The 23853-nt window shown below is 43.3% G+C and overlaps 2 protein-coding genes across 2 annotated transcripts; both read right to left on the bottom strand.

Moving 5' to 3' along the window:
- Positions 1–13: 13 nt before the first annotated feature.
- On the bottom strand, positions 14–13598 carry LOC309382550 (uncharacterized protein; the record flags this gene model as incomplete). The annotated part of the gene is made up of 7 exons (XM_081934179.1): positions 14–5728; positions 6678–6807; positions 7652–7719; positions 9441–9555; positions 9813–10406; positions 10779–10916; positions 13593–13598. 7 exons carry the CDS (start codon positions 13596–13598, stop codon positions 3867–3869), a joined length of 2913 nt encoding a protein of 970 aa, XP_081790305.1. The 3' UTR covers positions 14–3866.
- On the bottom strand, positions 10914–23299 carry LOC309382540 (uncharacterized protein; the record flags this gene model as incomplete). The annotated part of the gene is made up of 4 exons (XM_081934166.1): positions 10914–17544; positions 20049–20178; positions 22006–22251; positions 23186–23299. 4 exons carry the CDS (start codon positions 23297–23299, stop codon positions 15179–15181), a joined length of 2856 nt encoding a protein of 951 aa, XP_081790292.1. The 3' UTR covers positions 10914–15178.
- Between the last annotated feature and the right edge of the window lie 554 nt (positions 23300–23853).

Here is a 23853-nt window from a genome sequence, read left to right as displayed (position 1 = left end):
ATCCTGTCAGAAACAGCCAGGCAGTCAGAAGAGGAGGACCAGGAGCCTCTGTTGGAAACCCAGTTTGTCTCTTACGGTTGTTGGGAACTCCAACCTGAAGGGGAGGCAGATGGGACACAGGCAGAAATATGTTTAATTAATTTATTTTTTTATTTCTTTAATTCAATACATACAACTGCCTTATCAAATCCGCTCAGCCTCTCAGCAAAGGGGGAGAAGAAAGAGCAGAGACCCCACCGCCCTCTTCTGAGGAAAGAAAAGGAAGATCCTGAAAAAGGAATATCAAGTTAAACTATGATGAGGAAAAACATATTTTTACATAGGGATTGAGTAGGAAATTCCCCTCAAGAAATGTGACTAGGAAGCTTAGGCCCCTTGGAGAATTTAAGGCAGGGATACATCATTAGACCATAAATGAAAAGAGGAAAAGGAAATGAAAAAGCAAAACAAGGAAAGCGGAAGGCTCCATTGCTATGAAAACATGCGACCAGATTTGGAGTTGACAGAGGTTAGCTACACTGAGCAAAACAAAATTTAACAGGATGGAAAAGAGTGGGAGTAACATCTGATTTTTCTTCCTGTATCTATTTTTTTTCTAGTTTGTCACACAAACCTTTAAGAATCCATATTTGAAAAAACAGCTTCCACTGAGCATCAGCTGAAATATGACCCCCTCCCAGGCCATCCAGACACTTTAGTGTGATAGTAATTTTTATTCATGCAACAAAGAGAATTTTATGCATGTTACGGCAAACCATAGAGCAAAATATCTTCTGCCCATGCATTTGCTTCTGCTTCTCTTCATTCTGCCCCTTCTATGAAAAACAAATTGTTCACCAGAAGCTTTTCCCCCACACACTACATTGACAGCTGTCATTATTCCATCACATCATAAGAGGTCTTTGACCGAAAAAGGTTCCCTGCTTCTACATTCATATTGGTTGACCCAGATCTTAATATGACACAGCAGATGGTAGTTGGATTGAGTTGGATCCTTACTGCCCTCTGAGGTTGGTTGGTGCACTGATCATGTTCCCTAGTTTGGATAATGAAACGTCTACAACAAAACAATGAAGTCAGAGACCACCAAGGACCCCTCATTTCAACCGTGAGCTACACATTTTCTCCTTTATTGGCAGATTGGATTCTTTTTGGTATCTTGATATTCCAGAGAAAGTTCCCCTTTGCATTTCTTAATTTCATGTTATTTTCGTTGCCCCTAATAATCAAAACTTAATTAAATTTAGCTTAGTTTTTTTATTAGCCTTTATATATAAAACCAAAAAGATTTCTAATCTTCCTTTCATGGGTACCATTCAATATTCATATCCAATTATTACTTATAACAATACATATTTATACATTATTATTATCAATTATTTATTTGACTATATCTATTGTCACTAAATTTCACTAAGTTTTACTAGTTTTAAATTATACACTTCCATCTATCAACCTGTATCTTTCCAGTAGCAAAACAGTCTCATGTCTTCTGCCATTTGTGGTATCAGTCCTCTAATCATCTCCTTAATCAAATTTGTATGGACTCCTCTTAGCAACTCATTTCTTATTAAGTCTCTCATGTAATTTCGATGCCCTTCTTCTGTTTCCTTAATCAGCTTATCTTTAATTGTCAGTAGTGTTATCAATGATGTTGCTAATAAAATTTCTCTCTTTAAATCCATAAATCCTTCTGTTTTTTCTTCTGTATCTTGCCATTTGGGTAGAGTTCCCCTCCATTTAATTCCTCTTTCAGTGTTCCACTCTTTCCAAACCAATCACCATAGATATCAGCGGATTTAATTTCTTTATGGTCATTTTCCTCTTCGGTTTTTAGGACTCTAACCTCCACTTTTTCCACTTGATAACTTCTTCCAACTTCTTCCTCATATTTTACTGTTAGATGCTCTAGGTTTTCCAACTTCTTCTCCGTCCTCTCAAATGTGCTTGAATTTCTAACAATATCTTTTGCAGGCTTAAAGTTTCTTTCTGCTGTTGAAATTGTGCCATTATCTTCAACTGACAAACTCTGCTGCTCTGGCTTGGAAGGTTTTTCAGTTTTCAGTTTCAGTTTATTAAATTTATAAACCGCCCCCTCTCCCCGATCTTTTATAAGATTAATCTTTTATAAGATTAATCATAAATTCACAATAAGATCTTATTTTCACTTTTCTCTGATTAAAGATATATTTAAATCCTTTTCTTCTTATCATTCTCTATAAACAGTGAGACCTTGAAGTGCCAAGCCAGAATAATCAGTGAGAAAAATAAGTGTTTTGTTTCCAAAACACAAACGTCCATCCTCCGAACAACAGTGTTTTTCTTTCCCTCTGTTGTTACAATTTTCTTTGTTTCCTTTTATATCTTTTTTATATTCCAAGTTTTTAAAAAAAAGGCAAATTCTTGAATTAGTTAGAGAAGAAAAGAGAAAAAACACCCACAGTAATGAAGGAGAATTTTAGTCCATAGGTTACGAAGAATAATAATAAAAGAAAAAAATAGAAGAAAACTTAATCCATTCATTTTAAAAGGCTTGCATAAATTCCATCCATGACCATAGCATTTAAAAAGTAACATAACCCACTGTCCAAAACCATTCAAAGCTTGATTCCGCTGCTTATTTCTTCTGTTCTCAAATTTAAATTAACTTTAAGATTTTTATAGGCAGTCTCTTTTAAACGGTAAAAATTCCTCACCAGCTGGAAATACTTTCTCTTTCTGTATCCTTCCGTTTTGGAGCCGCCCCGACTTCATCAGCTCAATAGCTAGATTTTTTGTCGCCGGCTTGAAGAACTTCTCTTGGATCGATCAGGGACTTTGTGATGTGCTTGAGATGTATTCTTCCTGTTCGTCGTCTCTGCGGGACGGTTTAGGTCCGATTGGGTCATCACATTACAAAAAAGATGTTGAAACTTTGGAACAAATGGAAAGAAGAGCGGCTAAGATGATTAAAGGCCTGAAGACTAAAACAAGAATCATTCCAGGAGGGATGTGCAACGTTTCGACGATAAGGACGTGTGGTTTCGATGCTCTGAGACCACAACCGATTCTTCAAAGTTCCATTTTATTAGAGATGGCATATTGGCACATCTTGAAAAACCCCAATCTGAGAGTTCCAGGATTTCCCCACCCAAAAGAAAGTCAACGATCCATCCCCTGCAGCCACAAGTCCATCACATGGTCCAATAATGTCTTTGCCCCGACTGTAGGCTACCCCCAATATATCTGCCATCCAGGTGCAGGGTAATCATCCTTGACACCCAGAGAAAGGAATTTTTTGACTAATCTTCTACCGCTCCTTGAAATGCCCCTTCCCACTTTCCCAGGAACTAAATATGGCAGCCCCGAAGCTGAAAAAAGTGGCTTCCAGGCTGACAACGGGAGTAATACTTCATGTGATTATGATTCTATGTCTCTGTTTATACAACCAAGGTTTGTATTAGCTTTATTGGATGCTGCCGCACACAAGTGATTCATGCTTAAGTGATCATCCATTCAGACTCCAAAGATATACAGTTATTTTTGAGATAGGTTTCAGATAATGGTTTTCCTGTCCAGCTGCAAAATCTTACTTTTCTCCACATTAAATTTCATTTTGTTGGATTCAACCTTCTTTCATTTGGATCAGAAAGACACAATATACATATAGATAAAAATCTATAGAGACATGGTGGGTCAGTGGTTAGAATGCAGTACTATAGGCTAATTGTCAACAGCCAGGAGTTTGATTCTGGCAGGGTTATGATTGATTCAGCTTTCATCCTTCTGCAGTAGGTAAAACGAGGACCCAGATTGCTGGGGACCAAATGCTGATTTTCTAAACTGCTCAGAGACTGCTGTAAAGCATTGTGGAGTGGTATATAAGTCTACGTGGAAGTGCTATTGCTATATAGTTTCTTCCGAGCATGGATTCTTTTATGAGATATAAGATTACTATTGTGAGCAAAGCTCTTTCCACACTCCATGCATTTATATGGTTTCTCCCCTGTGTGCATCCTCTTATGGGAAATAAGATTACCTCTTTGAGCAAAGGTCTTTCCACACTCCATGCATTTATATGGCTTCTCCCCTGTGTGGATCCTTTTGTGTATTCTTAGGACACAGTTATGAGCAAAGGTCTTTCCACACTCTATGCATTTATATGGCTTCTCCCCTGTGTGGATCCTTTTGTGTCTTCTTAGGTCACTGTTATCAGCAAAGGTCTTTCCACACTCCATGCATTTATATGGTTTCTCCCCTGTGTGGATCCCTTTGTGTCTTCTTAATGCACTGTTATCAGCAAAGGTCTTTCCACACTCCATGCATTTATATGGCTTCTCCCCTGTGTGGATCCTTTTGTGTATTCTTAGAACCCTGTTAAGAGCAAAGGTCTTTCCACACTCTATGCATTTATATGGCTTCTCCCCTGTGTGGGTCCTTTCGTGTCTTCTTAGGTCACTGTTAAGAGCAAAGGTCTTTCCACATTCCATGCATTTATATGGCTTCTCCCCTGTGTGGATCCTTTTGTGTATTCTTAGGATATTGTTATGAGCAAAGGTCTTTCCACACTCCATGCATTTATATGGCTTCTCCCCTGTGTGGATCCTTTTGTGTCTTCTTAGGTCACTGTTATCAGAAAAGGTTTTTCCACACTCCATGCATTTATATGGCTTCTCCCCTGTGTGGATCCTTTTGTGTATTATTAAGACACTGTTATGAGCAAAGGTCTTTCCACATTCCATGCATTTATATGGCTTCTCCCCTGTGTGGATCCTTTTGTGTCTTCTTAGGTGACTGTTATCAGAAAAGGTTTTTCCACACTCCATGCATTTATATGGCTTCTCCCCTGTGTGGATCCTTTTGTGTATTATTAGGACACTGTTATGAGTAAAGGTCTTTCCACACTCCATGCATTTATATGGCTTCTCCCCTGTGTGGATCCTTTTGTGTCTTCTTAGGTCACTGTTATCAGAAAAGGTTTTTCCACACTCCATGCATTTATATGGCTTCTCCCCTGTGTGGATCCTTTTGTGTATTATTAGGGCACTGTTATGAGTAAAGGTCTTTCCACACTCTATGCATTTATATGGCTTCTCCCCTGTGTGGGTCCTTTCGTGTCTTCTTAGGTCACTGTTAAGAGCAAAGGTCTTTCCACATTCCATGCATTTATATGTTTTCTCTCCTGAGTGGATCCTTTTATGGGAAGTAAGAGAACATTTTTGAGCAAAGGTCTTTCCACACTCCATGCATTTATACGGTTTCTCCCCTGCGTGGATTATTTCGTGTATTCTTAGGACACTGTTATGAGCAAAGGCCTTTCCACATTCCATGCATTTATACGGCTTCTCCCCTGTGTGGATCACCTTATGGGAAATAAGATTACTACAATGTCTGAGCCTGTTACCATACTCCCTGCATTTATATCGCTTTTCCCCAATGTGAATATTTTTTTGGCAAGTAAGATGCCCGCTGCTTCTAAAACCTTTTCCACATTCCAAACATTTATATGACTTCTCTTTTGTGTCAATCACTTTTTGAGTTGTAACAAAATCACATGGTTTCTCTTGTTGGGCAAGAAAAACTTGCATCGGAGCATCAGCGGAAGATGAGTTTTCCTGACTCCAATTATTTGACTGGTTTTTCTCATCGCTTTCAAATTCTATTCGAATTCCAAACTTCTCCATTCCATCTTTAGCATTGATCACTTGGAACAGTTTACAGGAATCTTGATTCTCCTGCCCATTATTACCTACAAAGCAAAAGAGAAATGAAAATGATAAGAAGGTTAGAGAAAAAGATCAAACTGTACAAAGTCAAGTGAATGTCAGGCCTGCAGTCATATTCCTTTTAGGATCTTTGGCCTGCCAAACTTTCTATTATTTTTTCTATGCTGTTTCATTAGCAGGGAATAGGGAGGGGGGAATAGTAAGGAGTAGAATGTGTTTGTTTTCAAAATTAAAAAATCCTTTCTAGAAGCCCAAGGTCATCTTTTGCCTCCCCACCTCTGCACCTGAGCGGAACTAGATGGGTGGAAATGCCAGCGTGGCAGAGAAACATTGGACCGTGTGATGGACTTGTGGGTGTGGGGGCAAGGTTTTGAACTTTCAACTGGGTGGGAACCCAGGAAGCTTTCAGATTCAGGTTCCCACAGATGTACCAACATGTCTCTATTAATAAATTGGAACTTTGAGGAAATATTTGCCTTGAAATCTGATTTAATTTTGGATGATATTTGGAACGCTGACAGTGAATTTCTTTTTGAATAATGTAAGTCCCAGCAGGGGTGGGGTGGGTGGGGTGGGTGGGGTGGGTGGGGTGGACTGGGGGTGCAAGTAGGGTGATTGTTGTTGCAATGCCTCTGCTGTCATTTGTAATGGGAATGAGGGCCTTGGTATTGTAACATTCCTAATTTTAGGACTGAGTCTTAAGTACTTGGGAGAGGGCTAGGTCGTATCTTGGAGTGGTCACTAAGTAAACTGTCGGAACTCAGAGGTCACCTGTACTCTAGGATGCTCTGAGTCACACTTAATGAGGCCGTTCTTCTTGAATTGGATTGGGACAATGCTCTTCCATGGCCTTCAAAATCTTGGTGCGTCTTATACTCCGAAAAATACGGTAACTGATTGGTGATTTTTAAATAAAAGCTAACTATAATCTGTCTTCTTGAAGTCTCTGATTGGGGACACGAAAACTCTTACCCAGAGAGACCACATTCCTATGGTTTTCAAGCATGACTTCTGAATGCAGAGCTTTCTGGTCAGGATCCAGCTGAGACCATTCCTCCTCAGAGAAATACACAGCCACCTCCTCGAAGGACACCAGACTCTCCTGAACACGGAAAAAAGAACAGAACATGAGGATTCACAAGGTGTGTTCATCTTCATTAATGATTTAGACAAGGGGATAGAAGGGGAACTCCTCTAATTTGAAGTCAAGACCAAATTCACAGGAATAACAACACTCCACAAGATAGGCTTGAGGTATAGAAGGATCAACAGATTGGTACCTTGTAACGAAATGAAATCCAGTGGTGAGAATTGTAATGTGCTACATTTAGGAGAGAAAAACCAAATGCATGAGCATAGAATAGGTGATACCTGGCTCAAAAGTAGTAAGTGGAACAGGGATTTTAGAGTCCTGGTGGACAATCACTTAAATGTGAGCAGCAGTATGCTACGGTTGGCAAGAAAATCCCAAGAGAATCATAGGCTGCCTTAAGGGAGGGATAGAATCAAGACCACATGAAGTGTTAGTACCACTTTATAATGCCTCGGTAAGACCACACTTAGGAACATTGCATCCAGTACTAGTTGCCATGGTGTAAAAAGATCTTGAGACTAGAAAAAAGTGCAGAGAAGAGCAACCAAGATGATTAGGGGACTGGAAGCTAAAACATATGATGAACGGTTGCAGGAACTGGGCATGGCTAGTCTAGTGAAGAGGAGGACCAGGGGAGACATGATACCAGTGTTCCAATATTTGAGGGGCTGCCTAAGAGTGGAGAGGCTCAAGCTATTTTCCAAAGCACGTGAAGGTCAGGAAAGGAACAATGGATGGAAACGAACAAGGAAAAAAAAAAGGGGGGGGGGAAATAGAAGAATAGAGCACTCTGCACACCCACTTCACTTCCGAAAGGCAAGAATACAAATCTAATAACTTTTCCCTTTCTTACTTGATTTGGAGGTTCAACCGCTGCTTGATCACCGTTATAAAAACCAGAAAGTTTCATTCTTTGTTTCTCTGTAAGGAATAAATAATTTCAAAATAAATAATTAACAAAATATTTATTTTATTTTAGATAATTTATACGCCGCTTACTTGCACAGGGCAACTCAAGGCAGCTTACAAATGTAAAACCCATATTAAAACAATAAAACGAATAAAAGAAGAGTTATATGCGCACTCTGGCCAGCTGACTTCATCCTTCATTTCCGTCCGTTTTTCATCCTCCTGAGGCCTCAGGGAAACCTCCTGAAGTCTCTGGAGGGCAAAAAAATGGCCCTACGGGAAAACCGGAAGTTCAGGAAAGTGACTTTCGGTTTGCCCATAGGTCTGTTTTTCGCTCTCTGGAGAGCCTCCGGGGGGGGGGGGTGTTATAGCAGTGGAGGCCCTTTTTGCCTTCCCCAGGCTCTTAGAAAGCCTCTGGAACTGGGGAGGGTGAAAAATGGGTCCATCGCGAGCCAAAAGTGGGGGGAGGGGGGGGTCATACAGGCATGTGCGAGGGGTGTCGCACACCTAGTATTATAGCTGTGGGCACGCCCTAGCACGACCCTAACTTCCCCCGCTTTTGGCACCCGGTGGGAAAAAGGTTAGCCATCACTGCCCTAGGGGATGGGACCCGCATTCCCTGCCTCCCCACTCTGGTGGGTTTGGGGTAGTGCCACCCCATCCAAGACCAGTGGTGGCAATTCTCGCTTAACCCACCACTCAGACACACAGCTGAGTATCATCAGCATATTGATGATATCTTCGTCCATGCTGACAGATTATCTCACCCAGAGATTTCATATAAATGTTGAACAGGAGTGGAGAGCATATTGAGTCCTGTGGAACACTGCAAAGCAGTGGATGAGGGCTGGATCTCTCCCCTCCTATTAAGGCTGACTGAGAGCAGCCGCAGAGGAAGGAAGTGAGCTAGGATAGCACAAGGCCTCCCACTCGCATCCCCTGAAACCCCCTCAGGAGAATAATACCATGGTCGATGGTATTGAAAGTCGCCAAGATATCAGGTAGAGCAAGGGTGGATGCGTTACACTCATCCCGCTCTCGCCAGAAGCGTGACCAATGTCGTTTCTGTCCCAAATCCAGCCCTGAATCCTGACTGGTAGGGGTCCAGATAATCTGTTTGATCCAGAAATCTCTGGAGCTGCCGCACAATCACCTTCTCAACCACCTTCTCCCAAAAGGGAAAATGGGAGACAGGTCAAAAATTATCCAACAGGCTGGAATACAGGCATAGCTTCTTAAGAAGAGGGTGGAGCACAGCCTCCTTAAAGTGCTGGGGCACTACCCCCTCCTGTAGGGAAGCATTAATCACCGCCAGAGTCCACCCACCTGTCACCTACCAGGTGGGACGTAGGTCTAACACAGGTGCTTGCACGCATACCCTCTAGGATCCTGTCTACTTCCTCAGGAGCGACAGGGTCAAACCGTTCCCAGATAACAGAGCAAGAACCTGCCTCAAGGGCTTCCATCGGACCCACAACCGTGCTGGCATTTAACTGGGAACGAAGTCGAGCCATTATGTTTTCCAGAAAATCCACAAATTCCTCAGCACGCCCCTTCAGGTGGACCTCAATCTCCTCCTTCCCCAGGAGGTGACGGCTCACCTAAAGAAGGTCGCTGGGTGATTATTAGCAGATGCAGTTAGCGGGGAGAAGGATAAAAAGGAGGCGGTATTGTACAGAAGAGAACAGAGAGTGAAGGAAAGACAGATGGGTAATCGGAGGATCTTCCATTACCTCCCGAGATGTCCTGACTTTGATCTTTCCAAGGAATCCTCCTGGAAAATAGCTCTTGAGGGGGATTTGATGGATTCTTCTTTCCCTCAGGATCTCTGACCTCCACGGTGCAGGACTTCCAATAGGAGGAAGGAAAGAAGAAGCAGAATTAATGTACGTCACACGAAGTAAAGTGGATTCTTATATTCGGAACACAACCTCAAAGACCCCAATATCCATCAATGTGGTGGGCTGAGAAAACAATGGAACAATCTCCTACAAGAATTGGTGGGACATTGCCACATATTATGAATGTCAGAGAAGTTTTGGAAGGAGGGGTGAAGCATTCAAACACATAATCTATTTCCTTTTGAGCTCCCTAAAGTCTCTCACCTGCAACTTGACCTGCTCCTTCTGCTCCTCTGCCTGGCTCAGGAAGAATCCTTCCACCAGGGCCACCGCCTGGGAGCTGGTCTCTGCTCCACACTCCCGCACCCAGTCCTCCATCTCTGGGGGCAGAAGAGCCAGGAACTGCTCCAGAACCACCAGGTCCAGCAACTGGGCTTTGGTGGACTTTTTGGATCTCAGCCATCGCCTACTAAAGTCATGGAGTCGGCTGCAAAATCCTCGAGGACCTTCAGCCTCCCAGTGTTGGATGAAGTTCCAGGGCTGAACTTTGGAAGGGCGGATGGTTTCCTCCTCCAGGATCTTCTGCCCAGTCCTTGTCCAGAGCTTCCCCTCCTTCCCAGGCTGAGCAGCTGAAGGGCCTTTTCCGCTTCCCTCCTTGGCCAAAGGTTGTCTCTCCATCCTTTCTCTGTCCTGCAGAGCAACTCCAGGTGGGTCCAAGGACTCTGGTGGGTCTCCAGATGCCTTTTCCTTCACAGGGCAATTTCTGGGGCTCCAGGATGGATCCCTGCAAGTTATTCCGCTCTTTGTTTTCCTCCCCAAGAGAAACTTTTGCCTTGCAAAGATTTCAGGTTTCTGCATCTGAGATGGAAGGAAAAAGAAAAGCCAAGAATTGGAAAGTGGAATTCAGCCACTGAAGAACCTTCAGCCAACCAACCCCAAGCGGCTCATCCCAGCGCAGGGCCGGGAAGGAGGCAGCTGGAATGGGGAGCCCGGTGCAAATCCTGCCTCCTCCTCGCCCGGCTTCTCTCCTCTCCTGCTGGGCCCCTGCAAGGCCGACCCTCCTCTCCTCCCCACTCCGGCTCTTCCCCGGACCCCCTCCGCCTTCCCCGCTTCCCCCGGCAGAGAGAGGGCGGCTGGGGAGGATGGGACCCGGGGTTTAAGCCGGAGGGGGCCGGGCGCGGGTCTCTCCCTCCTCCGCCTCCCTTTGCCCGGGAAGAGCCCTCAACTCACCTGGGCCACGTCTGAATCTCCCCCCGCCAGACTCTCCCGCAGCCTCTCCGCCTCCTGCGGAGCCCCAGGGGTTAAGGAGAGCGAGGGCGGCGCCCTAGAGCGGCAAGCCTTTGTGATGTCACTTCCTCCCGGCCTCCTCTAGAAAGCCAGCCCTGACGTTCGCCCTCCAGTGGACCAATGGGGAAGCGCCGGAAGTTCCCTTCTTTTCCCCCTGGTGGATTTGCCGCAAAGTGCCAAGATTGTAGAAAGGGCGGGAAAGAGGAGCGCGTCTGAGGGGAAGAGAGAGGGCGGGGATGATGGGCTTGGGAGTGGAAGGAAAGGCCCTTTTCAATGGGTCCCTGCCCGAAAGAGGCTATGTCGTTTCCAGAGGCGGCACTTTCTCCATCTTTCTCCCCTTCCTGTCCAGGAACCCACTGAGGAGATGGAGAAAAATCTCCCTGGAGGATTTGAACTCGCTTCCCTCAAGAACAACCGCCCTGAAGGCTGGGCAGATTGGAGGCGGCCTCAAAAAGGTCCAAATCCTGTCAGAAACAGCCAGGCAGTCAGAAGAGGAGGACCAGGAGCCTCTGTTGGAAACCCAGTTTGTCTCTTACGGTTGTTGGGAACTCCAGCCTGAAGGGGAGGCAGATGGGACACAGGCAGAAATATGTTTAATTAATTTATTTTTTTATTTCTTTAATTCAATACATACAACTGCCTTATCAAATCCGCTCAGCCTCTCAGCAAAGGGGGAGAAGAAAGAGCAGAGACCCCACCGCCCTCTTCTGAGGAAAGAAAAGGAAGATCCTGAAAAAGGAATATCAAGCTAAACTATGATGAGGAAAAACACATAGGGATTGAGTAGGAAATTCCCCTCAAGAAATGTGACTAGGAAGCTTAGGCCCCTTGGAGAATTTAAGGCAGGGATACATCATTAGACCATAAATGAAAAGAGGAAAAGGAAATGAAAAAGCAAAACAAGGAAAGCGGAAGGCTCCATTGCTATGAAAACATGCGACCAGATTTGGAGTTGACAGAGGTTAGCTACACTGAGCAAAACAAAATTTAACAGGATGGAAAAGAGTGGGAGTAACATCTGATTTTTCTTCCTGTATCTATTTTTTTTCTAGTTTGTCACACAAACCTTTAAGAATCCATATTTGAAAAAACAGCTTCCACTGAGCATCAGCTGAAATATGACCCCCTCCCAGGCCATCCAGACACTTTAGTGTGATAGTAATTTTTATTCATGCAACAAAGAGAATTTTATGCATGTTACGGCAAACCATAGAGCAAAATATCTTCTGCCCATGCATTTGCTTCTGCTTCTCTTCATTCTGCCCCTTCTATGAAAAACAAATTGTTCACCAGAAGCTTTTCCCCCACACACTACATTGACAGCTGTCATTATTCCATCACATCATAAGAGGTCTTTGACCGAAAAAGGTTCCCTGCTTCTACATTCATATTGGTTGACCCAGATCTTAATATGACACAGCAGATGGTAGTTGGATTGAGTTGGATCCTTACTGCCCTCTGAGGTTGGTTGGTGCACTGATCATGTTCCCTAGTTTGGATAATGAAACGTCTACAACAAAACAATGAAGTCAGAGACCACCAAGGACCCCTCATTTCAACCGGGAGATACACATTTTCTCCTTTATTGGCAGATTGGATTCTTTTTGGTATCTTGATATTCCAGAGAAAGTTCCCCTTTGCATTTCTTAATTTCATGTTATTTTCGTTGCCCCTAATAATCAAAACTTAATTAAATTTAGCTTAGTTTTTTTTTATTAGCCTTTATATATAAAACCAAAAAGATTTCTAATCTTCCTTTCATGGGTACCATTCAATATTCATATCCAATTATTACTTATAACAATACATATGTATACATTATTATTATCAATTATTTATTTGACTATATCTATTGTCACTAAATTTCACTAAGTTTTACTAGTTTTAAATTAAACACTTCCATCTATCATATTTATTTATTTGTACTTTAAAGTTCCAACTGCCACTTGTAGAGTAAATATCAACCTGTATCTTTCCAGTAGCAAAACAGTCTCATGTCTTCTGCCATTTCTGGTATCAGTCCTCTAATCATCTCCTTAATCAAATTTGTATGTACTCCTCTTAGCAACTCATTGCTTATTAAGTTTCTCATGTAATTTCGATGCCCTTCTTCTGTTTCCTTAATCAGCTTATCTTTAATTTTCAGTAGTGTTATCAATGATGTTGCTAATAAAATCTCTCTCTTTAAATCCATAAATTCTTCTGTTTTTTCTTCTGTATCTTGCCATTTGGGTAGAGTTCCCCTCCATTTAATTCCTCTTTCAGTGTTCCACTCTTTCCAAACCATTCACCATAGATATCAGCGGATGTAATTTCTTTATGGTCATTTTCCTCTTCGGTTTTTAGGACTCTAACCTCCACTTTTTCCACTTGATAAACATCTCCAACTTCTTCCTCATATTTTACTGTTAGATGCTCTAGGTTTTCCAACTTCTTCTCCGTCCTCTCAAATGTGTTTGATAATTTCTGAATTTCTAACAATATCTTTTGCAGGCTTAAAGTTTCTTTCTGCTGTTGAAATTGTGCCATTATCTCCAACTGACAAACTCTGCTGCTCTGGCTTGGAAGGTTTTTATAAGATTAATCATAAATTCACAATAAGGTCTTATTTTCACTTTTCTCTGGTTAAAGATATATTTAAAAGGAACATCTGTATGCTTTTCTTCTTATCACTCTCTATAAACAAATAGTGAGACCTTGAAGTGCCAAGCCAGAATAATCAGTGAGAAAAATAAGTTTTGTTTCCAAAACACAAACCTCCATCCTCCGAACAACAGTGTTTTTCTTTCCCTCTGTTGTTACAATTTTCTTTGTTTCCTTTTATATCTTTTTTATATTCCAAGTTTTTAAAAAAAGGCAAATTCTTGAATTAGTTAGAGAAGAAAAGAGAAAAAACACCCACAGTAATGAAGGAGAATTTTAGTCCATAGGTTACGAAGAATAATAATAAAAGAAAAAAATAGAAGAAAACTTAATCCATTCATTTTAAAAGGCTTGCATAAATTCCATCCATGAACATAGCATTTAAAAAGTAAGATAACCCACTGTCCAAAACCATTCAAAGCTTGATTCCGCTGCTTATTTCTTCTGTTCTCAAATTTAAATTAACTTTAAGATTTTTATAGGCAGTCTCTTTTAAACGGTAAAAATTCCTCACCAGCTGGAAATACTTTCTCTTTCTGTATCCTTCCGTTTTGGAGCCGCCCCGACTTCATCAGCTCAATAGCTAGATTTTTTGTCGCCGGCTTGAAGAACTTCTCTTGGATCGATCAGGGACTTTGTGATGTGCTTGAGATCAGCAAGATGTATTCTTCCTGTTCATCGTCTCTGTGGGACGGTTTAGGTCCGATTGGGTCATCACATTACAAAAAAGATGTTGAAACTTTGGAACAAATGGAAAGAAGAGCGGCTAAGATGATTAAAGGCCTGAAGACTAAAACAAGAATCATTCCAGGAGGGATGTGCAACGTTTCGACGATAAGGACGTGTGGTTTCGATGCTCTGAGACCACAACCAATTCTTCAAAGTTCCATTTTATTAGAGATGGCATATTGGCACATCTTGAAAAACCCCAATCTGAGAGTTCCAGGATTTCCCCACCCAAAATAAAGTCAACGATCCATCCCCTGCAGCCACAAGTCCATCACACGGTCCAATAATGTCTTTGCCCTGATTGTAGGCTACCACCAATATATCTGCCATCCAGGTGCAGGGTAATCATCCTTGACACCCAGAGAAAGGAATTTTTTGTGACTAATCTTCCACCGCTCCTTGAAATGCCCCTTCCCACTTTCCCAGGAACTAAATATGGCAGCCCCGAAGCTGCAAAGAAAAAAGTGGCTTCCAGGCTGACAACGGGAGTAATACTTCATGTTATTATGATTCTATGTCTCTGTTTATACAACCAAGGTTTGTATTAGCTTTATTGGATGCTGCCGCACACAAGTGATTCATGCTTAAGTGATAATCCATTCGAACTCCAAAGATACACAGTTATTTTTGAGATAAGTTTCAGATAATGGTTTTCCTGTCCAGCTGCAAAATCTTACTTTTCTCCACATTAAATTTCATTTTGTTGGATTCAACCTTGTCTCATTTGGATCCGAAAGGCACAATATACATATAGATAAAAATCTATAGAGACATGGTGGGTCAGTGGTTAGAATACAGTACTATAGGTTAATTGTCAACAGCCAGGAGTTTGATTCTGACAGGGTCAAGATTGATTCAGCTTTCATCCTCCTGCAGTGGGTAAAATGAGGACCCAGATTGCTGGGGACCATATGCTGATTCTGTAAACTGCTCAGAGACTGCTGTAAAGCATTGTGGAGTGGTATATAAGTCTAAGTGGAAGTGCTATTGCTATATAGTTTCTTCCGAGCATGGATTCTTTTATGAGATATAAGATTACTATTGTGAGCAAAGCTCTTTCCACATTCCATGCATTTATATGGTTTCTCTCCTGTGTGGATCATGTTATGGGAAATAAGATTACTTCTTTGAGCAAAGGTCTTTCCACACTCCATGCATTTATATGGTTTCTCCCCTGTGTGGATCGTGTTATGGCGAATAAGATGACATCTTTGAACAAAGGTCTTTCCACACTCCATGCATTTATATGGTTTCTCCCCTGTGTGGATCGTGTTATGGCGAATAAGATGACATCTTTGAACAAAGGTCTTTCCACACTCCATGCATTTATACGGCTTCTCCCCTGTGTGGATCATCTTATGGGAAATAAGATTACCTCTTTGAGCAAAGGTCTTTCCACACTCCATGCATTTATATGGCTTCTCCCCTGTGTGGATCCTTTTGTGTCTTCTTAGGTCACTGTTATCAGCAAAGGTCTTTCCACACTCCATGCATTTATATGGTTTCTCCCCTGTGTGGATCCTTTTGTGTATTCTTAATGCACTGTTATGAGTAAAGGTCTTTCCACACTCCATGCATTTATATGGTTTCTCCCCTGTGTGGATCGTGTTATGGCGAATAAGATGACATCTTTGAACAAAGGTCTTTCCACACTCCATGCATTTATATGGTTTCTCCCCTGTGTGGATCGTGTTATGGTGAATAAGATGACATCTTTGAACAAAGGTCTTTCCACACTCCATGCATTTATACGGCTTCTCCCCTGTGTGGATCATCTTATGGGAAATAAGATTACCTCTTTGAGCAAAGGTCTTTCCACACTCCATGCATTTATATGGCTTCTCCCCTGTGTGGATCCTTTTGTGTATTCTTAGGACACAGTTATGAGCAAAGGTCTTTCCACACTCTATGCATTTATATGGCTTCTCCCCTGTGTGGATCCTTTTGTGTCTTCTTAGGTCACTGTTATCAGAAAAGGTTTTTCCACACTCCATGCATTTATATGGCTTCTCCCCTGTGTGGATCCTTTTGTGTATTCTTAGAACCCTGTTAAGAGCAAAGGTCTTTCCACACTCCATGCATTTATATGGCTTCTCCCCTGTGTGGATCCTTTTGTGTATTCTTAGGACACTGTTATGAGCAAAGGTCTTTCCACACTCCATGCATTTATATGGCTTCTCCCCTGTGTGGATCCTTTTGTGTCTTCTTAGGTCACTGTTATCAGAAAAGGTTTTTCCACACTCCATGCATTTATATGGCTTCTCCCCTGTGTGGATCCTTTTGTGTATTATTAGGACACTGTTATGAGTAAAGGTCTTTCCACACTCCATGCATTTATATGGCTTCTCCCCTGTGTGGATCCTTTTGTGTATTCTTAGAACCCTGTTAAGAGCAAAGGTCTTTCCACACTCCATGCATTTATATGGCTTCTCCCCTGTGTGGGTCCTTTCGTGTCTTCTTAGGTCACTGTTAAGAGCAAAGGTCTTTCCACATTCCATGCATTTATATGTTTTCTCTCCTGAGTGGATCCTTTTATGGGAAGTAAGAGAACATTTTTGAGCAAAGGTCTTTCCACACTCCATGCATTTATATGGTTTCTCCCCTGCGTGGATCATCTCATGGGTAATAAGTTCACCTCTTCGAGTAACGGTCTTTCCACACTCCATGCATTTATATGGCTTCTCCCCTGTGTGGATCATCTTATGGGAAATAAGGTTACCTCTTTGAGCAAAGGTCTTTCCACACTCCATGCATTTATACAGCTTCTTCTCTGTATGGATCATCATATGGAAAATAAGATCACCTCTTCGAGCAATGGTCTTTCCACACTCCATGCATTTATACATCTTCTCCCTTGTGTGGATCGTCTTATGGGAAATAAGATTACCTCTTTGAGCAAATGTCTTTCCACACTCCATGCATTTATATGGCTTCTCCCCTGTGTGGATCACCTTATGGGAAATAAGATTACTACCATATCTGAGCTTGTTACCATACTCCCTGCATTTATATCGCTTTTCCCCAATGTGAATATTTTTTTGGCAAGTAAGATGCCCGCTGCTTCTAAAACCTTTTCCACATTCCAAACATTTATATGACTTCTCTTTTGTGTCAATCACTTTTTGAGTTGTAACAAAATCACATGGTTTCTCTTGTTGGGCAATAAAATCTTGCACTGGAGCATCAGCGGAAGATGAGTTTTCCTGACTCCAATTATTTGACTGGTTTTTCTCATCGCTTTCAAATTCTATTCGAATTCCAAACTTCTCCATTCCATCTTTAGCATTGATCACTTGGAACAGTTTACAGGAATCTTGATTCTCCTGCCCATTATTACCTTCAAAGCAAAAGAGAAATGAAAATGATAAGAAGGTTAGAGAAAAAGATCAAACTGTACAAAGTCAAGTGAATGTCAGGCCTGCAGTCATATTCCTTTTAGGATCTTTGGCCTGCCACACTTTCTATTATTTTTTCTATGCTGTTTCATTAGTGGAGAATAGGGAGGGGGGAATAGTAAGGAGTAGAATGTGTTTGTTTTCAAAATTAAAAATTCCTTTCTAGAAGCCTAAGGTCATCTTTTGTCTCCCCACCTCTGCACCTGACCGGAACTAGATGGGTGGAAATGCCAGTGTGGCAGAGGAACATTGGACCTTGTGATGGACTTGTGGGTGTGGGGGCAAGGTTTTGAACTTTCAACTGGGTGGGAACCCAGGAAGCTTTCAGATTCGGGTTCCCACAGATGTACCAACATGTCTCTATTATTACTTGCGGGATCGCATCCTACCACACACTTCCCTGCGACCGATTCGCTCTCACAGGGAGGGGCTCCTCCGGGTGCCGTCCACTAGGTAGTGCCAACGGGCGACACCTAGGAACAGAGCCTTCTCTGTGATGGGCCCAACCCTCTGGAATGACCTCCCCCCCCCGATATCAGAACCACCACCGACTTTCTCTCCTTTCGACGAAAACTGAAGACTCACCTGTTCCGTTTAGCCAGCCTGGACCATTTATAACCTCATTATACCTCTTGGCAGATATATTTTAACTGGGTAATTTTAATTGGGTATTTTTTAGGATTGTTTATATATTGTTTTTATCTGCTTTACCTGTACAGTGTTGTATTGCCTCCTCTTCTATGTTTTTATGTTTGCATGTTTGTAGTCCATTTTATCTATTTCATTTGACTGTACACTGCCCCGAGTCCCTTTGGGGAGAGGGGGCGGTATAAAAATCGAAATAAAGGTAAAGGTAAAAGGTAATAAATTGGAACTTTGAGGAAAGATTTGCCTTGAAATCTGATTTAATTTTGGATGATATTTGGAACGCTGACAGTGAATTTCTTTCTGAATAATGTAAGTCCCAGCAAGGGGGGGGGTGGACTGGGGGTGCAAGTAGGGTGATTGTTGTTGCAATGCCTCTGCTGTCATTTGTAATGTGAATGAGGGCCTTGGTACTGTAACATTCGTAATTTCAGGACTGAGTCTTAAGTACTTGGGAGAGGGCTAGATCGTATCTTGGAGTAGTCGCTAAGTAAACTGTCAGAACTCAGAGATCACCTGTACTCTAGGATGCTCTGAGTCACACTTCATGAGGCCGTTCTTCTTGAATTGGATTTGGAGAATGCTCTGCCATGGCCTGAGAGTGAAAGTTCTGTTCTCACACAATTTTGGAGGTTTCAGAGGACAAATGACAACACATTCTTCTCACATGACCTCCAGAGGATACATAAAAGCACACCCCATTCTTCTCAGCCTCCACAGATAAGTTCAAAGAGAAATGAAAGAATACAGATAAGAAACGGCACAAAAGCCTGTAAGCAAAGAGACACTGACTCTCTCCTTCCTTGGAATACCAGAAGGCCAGATATTTTCCTTTTCCTTTCCAGTACATATTACCATATTTTTGGAATATAAGATGCGCCTTTCTACTCCAAAAAAGAGGGTGAAAATCTGGGTGCGTCTTGTACTCCGAATGTTGCCGCCTGGGTCGTCTGGAAAAGGGGCAGGTGAAGCAGGTGCTGCAGAGATTGTGATGGCTGGAAAGGAGAGATGTTTCGCTTTCAGGGCTCACCGCTCAGGCGATGGCAGCGGCCCCTCATATTGCTGGGAGTGAATTCATTGTGGCCATTGTCTCCTCTGAGCTGCCCGCTGAATCTCTGAGCCACTTGCAGGAGGAGGAGGAGGGCGAGGGCGGAGTATACCAAAGACTTTGAGTAACTGGGAAAGAAAGCCAAGCTTGGAATCTGCCGAAAACTGCCACCCGAAAAGCACGGAGATTGTAGATTTCTCAGAACGCTAGATTGGGAAGTTAAAAACCTGAAATGGGGTACAATTAAGCTTGATTCAAAGGCTTTGGTTCTTGAAATCGCTGAGTTGCCACCCAAAACGCTGGTACCACAATCTCTGCAGCGCCTGCTTTACCTGCCCCTTCTTGGGCGGTTCTAGGCGGCAGAGATCCCGGTAATAGCATTTTCGGGTGGCAGCACAGCGATCTCTGGAGCCAAAGCCTTTGAATCAATCTTGATTGTATCCCATTCCAAGTTTTTAATTTCCCAACCTAGTGTTCTGATAAAAGCCTTTGTAGAGAGATTGTTCTTCTTGCCTTCCCTTCCTTCACCCCCCCCCCACCTCCCCAATCTCTCCGGATCTGCTTATTGCTATTGTGCCCAGCTACCGTATCTCTTTGCTGCATGACAGGTCTGACACATACACAAACAATCTGTCAAAATCTTGGTGCGTCTTATACTCCGAAAAATACGGTAACTGATTAGTGATTTTTAAATAAAAGCTAACTATAATCTGTCTTCTTGAAGTCTCTGATTGGGGACATGAAAACTCTTACCCAGAGAGACCACATTCCTATGGTTTTCAAGCATGACTTCCGAATGCAGCGCTTTCTGGTCAGGATCCAGCTGAGACCATTCCTCCTCAGAGAAATGCACGGCCACCTCCTCAAAGCACACCAGACTCTCCTGAACACGAGAAAAAGAAGAGAACAGGAGGATTCGCAAGGTCTGTTCATCTTCATCAATGATTTAGACAAGGGGATTGAAGGGGAACTCCTCTAATTTGCAGTCAAGACCAAACTGACAGGAATAACAACACTCCACAAGATAGGCTCGAGGTATAGAAAGATCGACAGATTGGTACCTTCTAATGAAATGAAATTCAGTGGTGAGAATTGTAATGTGCTACACTTAGGAGAGAAAAACCAAATGCACAAGAATAGAATAGGTGATACCTGGCTCAAAAGTAGTAAGTGGAACAGGGATTTTGGAGTCCTACTGGACAAACACTTAAATGTGAGCAGCAGTATGCTACGGTTGGCTAGAAAACCCCAAGAGAATCATAGGCTGCCTTAAGGGAGGGATAGAATCAAGACCACATGAAGTGTTAGTACCACTTTATAATGCCTCGGTAAGACCACACTTAGGAACATTGCATCCAGTACTAGTTGCCATGGTGTAAAAAAGATCTTGAGACTAGAAAAAAGTGCAGAGAAGAGCAACCAAGATGATTAGGGGACTGGAAGCTAAAACATATGATGAACGGTTGCAGGAACTGGACATGGCTAGTCTAGTGAAGAAGAGGACCAGGGGAGACATGATACCAGTGTTCCAATATTTGAGGGGCTGCCTAAGAGTGGAGAGGGTCAAGCTATGTTCCAAAGCACCTGAAGGTCAGGAAAGGAACAATGGATGGAAACGAACAAAAAAAAAAGGGGGGGGAATAGAAGGAGAGAGCACTCTGCGCACCCACTTCACTTCCGAAAGGCAAGAATACAAATCTAATAACTTTTCCCTTTCTTACTTGATTTGGAGGTTCAACCGCTGCTTGATAGCCGTTATAAAAACCAGAAAGTTTCATTCTTTGTTTCTCTGTAAGGAATAAATAATTCCAAAATAAATAATTAGCAAAATATTTATGTTATTTATTTTAGATAATTTATACGCCGCTTACTTGCACAGGGCAACTCAAGGCAGCTTACAAATGTAAAACCCATATTAAAACAATAAAACGAATAAAAGAAGAGTTATATGCGCACACTGGCCAGCTGACTTCAGCCTTCATTTTCGTCCGTTTTTCACCCTCCTGAGGCTTCAAGGAAACCTCCTGAAGTCTCTGGAGGGCAAAAAAATGGCCCTACGGGAAAACCGGAAGTTCAGGAAAGTGACTTTCGGTTTGCCCATAGGTCTGTTTTTCGCTCTCTGGAGAGGCTCCGGGGGGGGGGGGTGTTATAGCAGTGGAGGCCCTTTTTGCCCTCCCCAGGCTCTTAGAAAGCCTCTTGAACTGGGGAGGGTGAAAAATGGGTCCATCGCGAGCCAAAAGTGGGGGGAGGCGGGGTCATACAGGCATGTGCGAGGGGTGTCGCACACCTAGTATTATAGCTGTGGGCACGCCCTAGCACGACCCTAACTTCCCCCGCTTTTGGCACCCGGTGGGAAAAAGGTTAGCCATCACTGCCCTAGGGGATGGGACCCGCATTCCCTGCCTCCCCACTCTGGTGGGTTTGGGGTAGTGCCACCCCATCCAAGACCAGTGGTGGCAATTCTCGCTTAACCCACCACTCAGACACACAGCTGAGTATCATCAGCATATTGATGATATCTTCGTCCATGCTGACAGATTATCTCACCCAGAGATTTCATATAAATGTTGAACAGGAGTGGAGAGCATATTGAGTCCTGTGGAACACTGCAAAGCAGTGGATGAGGGCTTGATCTCTCCCCTCCTATTAACGCTGATTGAGAGCAGCCGCAGAGGAAGGAAGTGAGCCAGGATAGCAGAAGGCCTCCCACTCGCATCCCCTGAAACCGCCTCAGGAGAATAATACCATGGTCGATGGTATTGAAAGTCGCCAAGATATCAGGTAGAGCAAGGGTGGATGCGCTATAATAATCCCGCTCTCGCCAGAGAACATCCAGAAGCGTGACCAATGTCGTTTCTGTCCCAAATCCAGCCCTGAATCCTGACTGGTAGGGGTCCAGATAATCCGTTTCATCCAGAAATCTCTGGAGCTGCCGCACAATCACCTTCTCAACCACCTTCTCCCAAAAGGGAAAATGGGAGACAGGTCGAAAATTATCCAACAGGCTGGAATACAGGCATAGCTTCTTAAGAAGAGGGTGGAACGCAGCCTCCTTAAAGTGCTGGGCACTACCCCCTCCTGTAGGGAAGCATTAATCACCGCCAGAGTCCACCCACCTGTCACCTACCAGGGGGGACATAGGTCTAAAACACAGGTGCTTGCACGCATACCCTCTAGGATCCTGTCCACTTCCTCACGAGCGACAGGGTCCAACCGTTCCCAGATAACAGAGCAAGAGCTTGCCTCAAGGGCTTCCATCGGACCCGCAACCGTGCCGGCATTTAACTGGGAACGAAGTCGAGCAATTATGTTTTCCAGAAAATCTGCAAATTCCTCACCACCCTTCAAATGGACCTTAATCTCCTCCTTACCCAGGAGGAAGAGGCTCACCGAAAGAGGGTCGCTGGGTGATTCTCTGCACATGTAGTTAGTGTGGAGAAGTATAAATAAGAGGAGGTATTGTACAAGAGAAGAGAGAGCGAAGGAAAGACAGATGGGTAATCGGAGGATCTTCAATTACCTCCTGGGGTGTCCTGACTTTGATCTTCCCAAGTGATCCTCCTGAAAAACAACTCCTGAGGGGGATTTGATGGATTCTTCTTTCCCTCAGGATCTCTCATCTCCACATTGCCAGACTTTAAATAGGAGGAAGGAAAAAAGAAGCAGAATTAATGTACATCACACGACCTAAAGTAGATTCTTATATTCGGAACACAATCACAAAGCCCCCAATATCCATCAGTGTTGTTGAGTGAGAAAACAATGGAACAACGTCCTACAAGAATTGTCGGGACATCACCACTAATATGTTAATTCAGAGAAGTTTGGGAAGGAGGGGTGAAATATTCAGACACATTCTCTATTCCCTTCTGAACTCCCTAAAGTCTCACCTGCAACTCGACCTGCTCCTTCTGCTCCTCTGCCTGGCTCAAGAAGAAGCCTTCCACCAGGGCCACTGCCTGGGAGCTGCTCTCTGCTCCACACTCCCGTACCCAGCTCTCCATCTCCGGGGGCAGAAGAGCCAGGAACTGCTCCAGAACCACCAGGTCCAGCAACTGGGCTTTGGTGGACTTTTCGGATCTCAGCCATTGCCTACTAAGGTCATGGAGTTGGCTGCAAAATCCTCGAGGACTTTCAGCCTCCTGGTATTGGATGAAATTCCAGGGCTGAACTTCTGAAGGGCGGATGGTTTCCTCCTCCAGGATCTTCTGCCCAGTCCTTGTCCAGAGCTTCCCCCCCTTCCCAGGCTGAGCAGCTGAAGGGCCTTTTCCCTCCTTGGCCAAAGGTTGTGTCTCCATCCTTTCTCTCTCCTGCAGAGCAACTCCAGGTGGGTCCAAGGACTCTGGTGGGTCTCCAGGTGCCTTTTCCTTCACAGGGGAATTTCTGGGGCTTCAGGACGGATCCCTGCAAGTTATTCCGCTCTTTGTTTTCCTCCCCAAGAGAAACTTTTGCCTTTGGAAGATTTCAGGTTTCTGCATCTGAGATGGAAAGAAAAAGAAAAGCCAAGAATTGGAAAGTGGAATTCAGCCACTGAAGAACCTTCAGCCAATCAACCCCA

This window comes from Natrix helvetica, assembly GCF_964273705.1.
Source record: "Natrix helvetica genome assembly, chromosome: 1".
Taxonomy (NCBI): domain Eukaryota; kingdom Metazoa; phylum Chordata; class Lepidosauria; order Squamata; family Natricidae; genus Natrix; species Natrix helvetica.
The sequence above is the reverse complement of the archived record's forward strand: the minus strand, read 5'-3'. Positions and strand labels throughout refer to the sequence as shown.